The 8,399-nt window shown below is 42.0% G+C and overlaps 1 protein-coding gene across 1 annotated transcript; it reads right to left on the bottom strand.

Moving 5' to 3' along the window:
* On the bottom strand, positions 1–8,289 carry unm_hu7912 (un-named hu7912). The gene is made up of 2 exons (XM_022205652.2): positions 7,968–8,289; positions 1–4,618 (listed from the first exon to the last, which is right to left on the bottom strand). The coding sequence occupies exon 2, from the start codon at positions 4,564–4,566 to the stop codon at positions 1,363–1,365; it is 3,204 nt and encodes a 1,067-aa protein (XP_022061344.2). The 5' UTR covers positions 4,567–4,618; positions 7,968–8,289; the 3' UTR covers positions 1–1,362.
* Positions 8,290–8,399: the final 110 nt, after the last annotated feature.

Raw genomic sequence — 8,399 nt, 5'->3', positions numbered from 1 at the left:
TCACTCATTAAATTCCATTTATTATATATTTATATATAGGTTATAAACATCACAAAATAGAAAGTTGAGGAGGGTCTTGCACAAAGATATATAATCAAGTAAAAGAGCAACCTTAGATTAGTCAATAATGGCAATGGAAGCAGGCATATTATCTTATCTGTGTTCAGTGCTGTAGCTTTGTTAGGAACATTCTTATTATATAATTTATGTTTTAGTGCAAACAGAGTCTCTACAACTCTTGGCTCAAAAGACTTAGTCAATATTTATAATAAAATAGGATTTTACAATATAGCTGTTAAGGTTGCTCTTTTATTGCATATGGTTTAATTAAGAACATACTGTGGTATTAGTTACAATAAGGTCTCAAGGTCATGATGTTCAAATGATCTAATATTCAATATATATAATATACCTCTTACATTTCTAAGCATCAAACGGTATCTCATTAACATAATAAATTTAATTGTAAGCAATATCAATATTAAAATACCTGAATATAAATAACATGCTTTGAGCAAAATAATTATTCATTTACAATGGTTCAAACAACCTAAGTCTGGAGCTGTCAAGCCTTTAGAAATAGCTAACCCTATACATTGCTTTGTGTCAAATGCTTTTTTTGTTTTTGTTTTTGACTGAAGGCCACTTTCAAACAAAGCAATTTATACCAGAATGACATCAAGTCTTTTCACAAGATGAAATAAGTTCAAACTAAAATCCTAAAAGAAGTGGGAAAACAAACAGGTGGTTGATTGTACTTCTATGTCTATGAACCAATAACTAATATAGCAATAATTAAAAAAAATACTCACACAACTACAGCATACCAAGGAAATAATACTTAAATACTAATAAAACAGTTGTAATCTTACAACCACTGTAACAAGGTATAATATAAATCTCTGATATAACATTTTTTGGAGAAATCAATGTTGGGTGACAATTACACTATGAAACCTGGCTTTGCCAACTATTATGTGGAGGCAATGAAATGTGCACTTTGCAAATATTGTGTGCTTCATACACCGTCTGCAGAAACTGCACAGATCATACAAGTACACATCTTAAACACCTGGATAACTGGGTTTGTGCCTAGTCTACATGCAGGCTTTTAACTCTCTGGTGCAAAACAAGCCAAAACAACAAAGGACGACCTTGAAAGTGTTACTGTATGTGTGTGAGAGTTTTGGTGTGTGTGGGAACAGACAGAACTAAGATCAAGAGAGAGACAGAGAGAAAGAGATTGGTCACATACATACACGTATTTCCAGGTCAATGTTCAATTTGCTAAATCACACCATGTATTTACAATATATACATTTACTGTTACTGACATCATTATCATTACTATTTAGTGCTATGCTATATAATATCATCTAAGAGATGAGGGGTACCCACCCAGTCTAGTGTTCTTGGCTCAGAGGCAGCCATGATCATGCACATAAACTGTTTCCCTGTTCTCTTATCTATGGGATAAATAGTAGTAGGAGTGAACCTTTTGTTGCTCTCCACAAACTCACACAACTGATTATAGATTTTGGGGTACTCGTGACGAAGGAAGACTCCTCTGGTCCTGAGCTCACGCTGGATATTGACAAAGCACACCTCTCTGGCTTTTCTTCCCTCCTCCCCCTCCTTGTCAATGTCTGGTGTGCCTGGAGGCGGAGTGAGGATGAGAGTTTCCATTTCGCTCTCCTTCTTGAGTACCTTTTTGTCAGGGCTTGAGGAGGCCAAGGACACCTTTGCATATTTTCGAACTGTTGGTGCTTGGACCCTTGGTGAAGGTCTGTTAGGCACTAGTTCACCAACAGCTATGGATACATTCAGAAGAAAACATTCATTGGGGTCGTACTCATTACCTGCCTGCTGCAGCTCCTTGCAGTATTCACCTAGGTTGTCTTTGAATCCATCCAGCTCTCTGAGGGACAAGTATGTGGGTGACATTAGGAGGCTCTCGAGCCCAACTTGCAGGAAGTTGTCAGCTGTCTCTGGATTGGCAAAACCCAGAAAGAGAACTCCTCTCCCTCTGGAGAGGTAACCAGCTTTAGCAACTCGCGAAAAGGCTTTGTGGATCTCTGTATTCTCTCGACAGAACTTAAGAGCGTGCCGACACACACTGCTAACACGACCGTACAGACATGTCTCTTTATGGGTCTCCCAGTCATCCCTGCGACAGTTTCGCGAGCAGTAAAACGTGTAGCAACTGTGACACGATTTGAAGTACAAGCAGGCATTGAACATATTCTCAATCCGATTGCACTTCTTGTTCGCACACACCATAGTGTCGTCTTCATCTGTGCTATGGTCTGGAGAGCATTCCTCTGCACTCCTTTGTAAAGCATCGCACCCACTGTCGGGGTCTTTGATTGTGTCAGGGCTTGATTTAGAGGATGGGAGCTGTGTGTTCAGGCCTCCTAAGTTTTCAAGTCCAGAAGATCCTCTGTCTTTGTCATCATCTTCAGTGATTAGTTGTTTTAGCTGATCTAACAGATCCTCACTTGACTTTCTGCTAGTTGGTGGTTTGTAGTCAACCACCAGGTCAGCTAAGAGTTCATCCAGTTGCTCTAGACTCTGCTGGAGAGAGAAGTTGTTGTGTTTCCTGTCTTTGGTAATGTCTGTTGTGTTAGATGGCTGTTTCTGATGCACTTCTCTCGGAGATGGTGATTTTTCACCGTCCATTGTATCCCAGCTGACAGAGTGGACTTCACGCCGCCTGCTGTTGCCTGCACATATGTCATTGTCTGTTATGGTAATCTCAGGAGTTACAAACCAGTGCCCACTCTTGGTATTCTTCCATGAACCGCTTGAGCCCCTCTCTAAGGAGGTTTCAGAGAGTGACAGGGCAGCGTAGCGCCTCGGTGAGCTGGAAAGGTTAAGTATGACAGGTTGAGATGTGACATCAGAGGATGCTGCATGCCTTGCTTGGGAAAACAGGTTCTCGTAGCTCCGTCCACGTGGTACTGATTGCTCTCTGTCATGCCGTGGATATAGAATATTGTCCCAAGACTTGGAGTGGCTTTTGGCCTCTGCACCTAGACGACTTGTCTCGCTGTTGGTGAACCAGGGGGGTATAGTGGGGTCTGGCCTTACCCTTGGTGGTGTGTGCTGAGATGACTGGTTAGAGTAGCCAGATATACTTGAACGATACCAGTCATCTGAAAAGGCCTGGGACATTCGAGGGCGTCGACGACCTTCTGTGTGATATGGCCTTGTTGAAAAGTACTGCTCCTCAGGAGAACAAAATGGTTTGGAATAAAACAACCTTGAGCTGCTCATGTGGTATGGATTGAACCGGGTGTCCTCTCCATAGTAAGCTCTAGACAGTGGAGTTTGAGAAAAGTATGATCCTACCTCACTTGTGGAATAAGGCCTACCATATACAGAGTGTGATGACTCTCGGTTGGAAAACTGGTCCGTGTAATACGGCCTAACAGGAAGGGTGTGCACCCATCGAGTCCTTGGGTCGTACTGACTAGTCATTGTACTACCATGGCTGGTGAGACTGGATCGATCATCCTGAAAGTAGGCTCGAGAATAGGGATGGACTGGATACCGAACAGCATCCTCTGTGTAGAAAAACTTGGTCGGTATGTTGGGATTTGAGTAAGCTCTTTGTTCTTGACTCAGATATGGTGCGGTTGGTGATGGCATTCTGTGCATGTCTAGATGCTGGTAAGAGATGGGAGACATGCTGGTGTAGTGGTATCCTTGTCTAAAATCTCCACTGTAGCATTCGCTTGGAGTGGGCGTTGGTGAGGAGACAACCTGCCGTGGTACATACAAGCCTCTACTGCTGCTGGCCTGGGAGTATCTCTGCCACAGATGCTCAGTCCGTACATTGGGAGTCTGCCTAGCTGTGTGTTGCAGCACAGCAGCGTCTGGTTTAATGTCCACACGGCATCTAACATGAGGGGTTATGGCGGGCTTATCTGTTTTCTCCTCTTCAAAGCAGTCTGAGACGTAGAGGGGAGAATGAGGCTGCAGTTTGATAGGATGCACCTCATTCAAAAATGCCCTGTTTGAGGAGTAGGATTCTCGCTGTGATTCAGAAGTCCTCGAGTTATCTGACACAGCCTGAGGTGCATCCCTCCCCTTCCTGGCTCCTGGAGGAGATACTGAGATGGGCACTGGAGTGAGGGTAGCCTTAACTCTAGGAGTGCTTTTAGATCTTGATCTCTTTTTAGAATCTGACCAAGTGAGATGGTTGGTGTTGTCTTGTGTGGAATGCTGCTGGAACTGCCTGGTGTTAAACAGATCAGGAGATGAAAAGCGAAGATGCCCCGGCTGATCCAGTCCATTCCACATTAGATCTTTGTTTAATGTCTGATGCTCAGACCTCTTGTAAGGGTACTCCATCGAGGAAGAGAAGGTCTGTGGGTCATCAAGTGACTCAATGAAGTCAAAACTGCGGCAGTGTCTTTTGTTGATGATCTCTGATTTATCAATCATTTTCAAGTCACATTGCTGGGAGGAGTAAAGAGAAACGGAGTGGTCGGTGACGGGATTTAGAGCAATGTCCTGATACAGAGTCGATGCCAGTATATCAGGAGGATGCGTTCGTGTCATCTTAAAGCAACTTCAATGCTCTCCATTCAGTGTGATTCGAGATCAACACAGCCTGTGGAAAGAAATAAAGCAAACACAATTAAATGAACTTTAAACATAGGTTCAAAGTTCTAAAAAAGACACAAATAGTAAGGTGTACACCAGATATATAAACCACAGGTAATATTTACTAAATCTGAAAAGCAAACTTCGTAATATCTTTTAAGATCATTTTGCAATGTAGAACACGTTTTCCCTTGTATTATGTATCCAAGGAAAACTACTACAACAACAGTTTTGGTCTGACACTAGTAAAGGTGACTGGGTACAAATTTAACAGCTCCTAGTTGATCATTTACTAACCAAGTTTAAAGACAGTTTCAAGATCCACAACTCAGCATTGCATCTGGACAACATACCAGTCAATCATTATGCTAAAGGTCTTGAGGTACTACACCATACTTAGACAAGGTGGCTTTTGTGTATTTAAACAACCAAAATGTGCAATATCTGACTTTTAATTAGACAAGAATTCCTTTGACTGAAAGGACAATATTCATATCATCTTGCATTGCTAATTGGAAAAAGGAATATGCAAAACTTAATAAACAAGACACAACACACTACTGCTAAAACCAAGTCTTTTTTTTTTAAATTTTACTTAAATACTTGATTGACAAATATCAATTATCAAACAAGGTTGTTAACTATAATAATAAAGCTAGTTTTAAGTACAGTATTTATGAATCATGGTGTCTTCAAGAGCATTTTAAAGTACTTAAATTACATTACTGCAGCATATCTTGGGTTAACATTACATCATGTAGCCAGAAGAAACTGCACCGTAGCTGCTATGAAAAAATACCCCGTAAATAATACACAGACCACTGCTGTCAATCCCTGCATAAAGAACATTCAGAGTGTTTTTTATAGACCTTTGAAGCATATTATGGACAAAACGTTTCAACAATGGATTTTTATGTGTCACACACACACATGGGCTTTCTTGTTGGCACTCACCCACAAGCCAACCCTGAGTTACCATCTGTTCATCGTGATGAGAGCCGACTGACCAGCCATCTCCCTGTCATGTCTCTACAGCACACCTAAACCTCACGTCTGCTCACAACCAGCCCCGACACACAAACGTACGCTGTTATTCACCGATTCGCTTGGCTTGTTACATTTAGTTAAGTTTCAGTGCGGCACTGTTGGGCACCAATTTGGGTATTTTATTGCTTTAAATGAAAGGAAACAGCTAAAGTTGCAATATGTATGATATTTCTAACTGCAGTTTCTGGACTTACATGAATATAAATCTGTGGGTAAAAGATTGCCAATAAACACCAGATTACATACATTTTGTGTTTTATACAGTAGATCAGCTTTGTACAATTACATGAGCCTCTGCTTTATGAATATTATGGTGTTCAATGTAAGTGTTTCAACTGAATAAGCTAAAATAAGGTATCAACTTGGTTTGTTAAATTCAAACAATTCTGTAACTGTGCAGTAAGGAAATAGCCTAGCCGCGCTAGACAACCCACGGCAACGAATTTAATTCTCTGCCAGGGTCGACCACAAAAACAACAACAGTCGTTGAGCTCCATTAGCACCGACTCTGAATAATCTTTCTGTTAACATGTCTGTAATATACTTGAGCTTCACCCATTGACTGTATAAATAAGGCTTCACCGAACTACCGCATCCTCTGATTTCCGGCGCTCTAGGAACTACGTCAGCCTATTCATTGCCCTGATTGATTGTATACCTACCCAACTGCTGCAGAGTGATTTGAAAGACAACCTTTTAGCCCGCCTCCCTCCCTGTCGAGAGTTCCTAGACTCTTCTGTCTTCAGACCTGGGTCTAGCGCGGCTAGGCTAGTAAGAAAATGTACCGAAAGCATTTTTTAAATGTGCTATTACCTCTATACTAGCTGTTCTGCTACTACTGAGACCTTGGTCACTAAACTCTAACTGATGGCTGAATGTCAGTATTATAAAATACAATCTGTAACCTATATTATGCAATCAGAAGCAAATTTTGCACCATTTGTTCCAATACAAGAGAAAGAAATTATGACTATTTTGTATGGAAATGACGATACGATGGGATAAGGCACTAAACTGGAGGAAAAATAAACTTTAATCCATGTTACTTTAAGTCTTCTTAGCTCTCTAAGCTTAAATGAATGAAGTGAGGCATCAGCAAGTCAGAAAGACCCTTGGTGAGACTTAATTTCATTATATAGTGTGAAAACATCCAGAGTAGTTTACCACAATCGATCTGTCTCAAACAGAGTCCAAGCTTTCAGACATTAATGGATATGAACAGCAGCTGTCTGTTCCTCATCTAATAATGTTGCATAAAGAATTATGAATGGGTCTGCATGTTAAAAGAGCCCTGTGGATGTTACCGTAGAGGTCTCTGGAGGGATGCTACAGCAAACTTACATAAATGTCACACAAGATGTATAAAATATATGAATTAATGATGTAGGAATGACAGGTAAAGCCACTACTGACCAACACACACCAAAACACTCCACATACCAAAGCTTTTCTTGAACTAAACCTTAAATCAGACGGATCAGAGGCCAAAACATAAACTCACAGAGGAGACGTGTTTAGTTATTTGTTAGAATTAGAGGACAAGACATCTTGACTCAGTAAATACATGCTTTCCTTCCTTTACTCATCTTCATGGTCTAGGGCTCCTTCTCAATAGAGGGACTAGAGCACAAGTAGAGAACCACATGCCACATACTGTCTCCATGGCTACAGCACACAGCAAAGAAACCATTAAAGGCTCCTCCAGTTGCACGCTGAGGGCTAAAAATCTCAGTCTGAAAAAAGAAACGACCGATAATGTGCAATGGAGGGTAAATCTATATTAAAATCACAGGATGGAAAGATGATATTACAGATACGAACTCTGTATTTTATTTTGACACTGTTTATGCCAGAGGTTTGAACAACTGGGCGCATATTCATGTGATTTCTAACTAAACTTCGAAGCTCTCCCTGCTGTTTTTTTTAAAATTATTACTATTATTGCAGACGATAACAAATGTGATGCGGATTTGCCTGCAGCCTCCCCGCGGGCCTATCACACCGATCCATCCTCGAAGCGTTACCGAACACTTCTTGTAACGCTCCCAGGCACCTTTCTCGTTTTTTTCTTGTATTTTTTTTATTATTATTATGGTGCTGCGGCACGATGATCGGCCCTCCATCCCCTTTGTGGCTGACCTGATGCCTTTGAGCCCGGGATGACATCATTAGAAAAAAGAAACAGGGTTCAGATTAGGACAGAGCCCGCTGAAGGGAAAGAGCTGCTGAAAGGAATAGGGACGAGTTCGGCTAAGTTTGGACATTTTGGGGGTTTTCTTTTAGAGAGAGACAAAACGAGAGGCCCTTACCGTCTCTCCGGTGAGGAGTTGCTCAGATGCGGTGGGCATGGTGAAGCCTGGTTCTCCATCCGATCAGACGCAGCTTCATCCCGGCCGCACCTGCTGGCAGCCTCCCGGAGAAGCACAGTCGTCCTTCATGCTGCCTTTACATGTTGTCTGCTTCACCCAGCGATGCTCTCACACTCCCCCGTGTGCGTGTGTGTGTGATGGTGTGTGTGTGTTTGTGTGTGATGGAGGAGGAGGTGTGTCCGAGCCTGCGCCTGTGCTCGTGCCTCTGGAGGCGTGGTTGTGCGTGTTTTTATGAGGGAGGAGGAGGAAGGAGGGATGGAGGAAGGAGGGAAGGGTATCTGGGTGTTCAGAGTCTGAGCAGCAATGCGGTCTCTCTCTCTCTATCTGTGTGTGTGTGTGTGTGTTTATCTCTGACTAACTGCTGGTCGTTGG

The sequence above is a fragment of the Acanthochromis polyacanthus genome, chromosome 7 (assembly GCF_021347895.1).
Source record: "Acanthochromis polyacanthus isolate Apoly-LR-REF ecotype Palm Island chromosome 7, KAUST_Apoly_ChrSc, whole genome shotgun sequence".
NCBI lineage: Eukaryota > Metazoa > Chordata > Actinopteri > Pomacentridae > Acanthochromis > Acanthochromis polyacanthus.
This window is presented reverse-complemented; position numbering and strand designations above follow the sequence as displayed.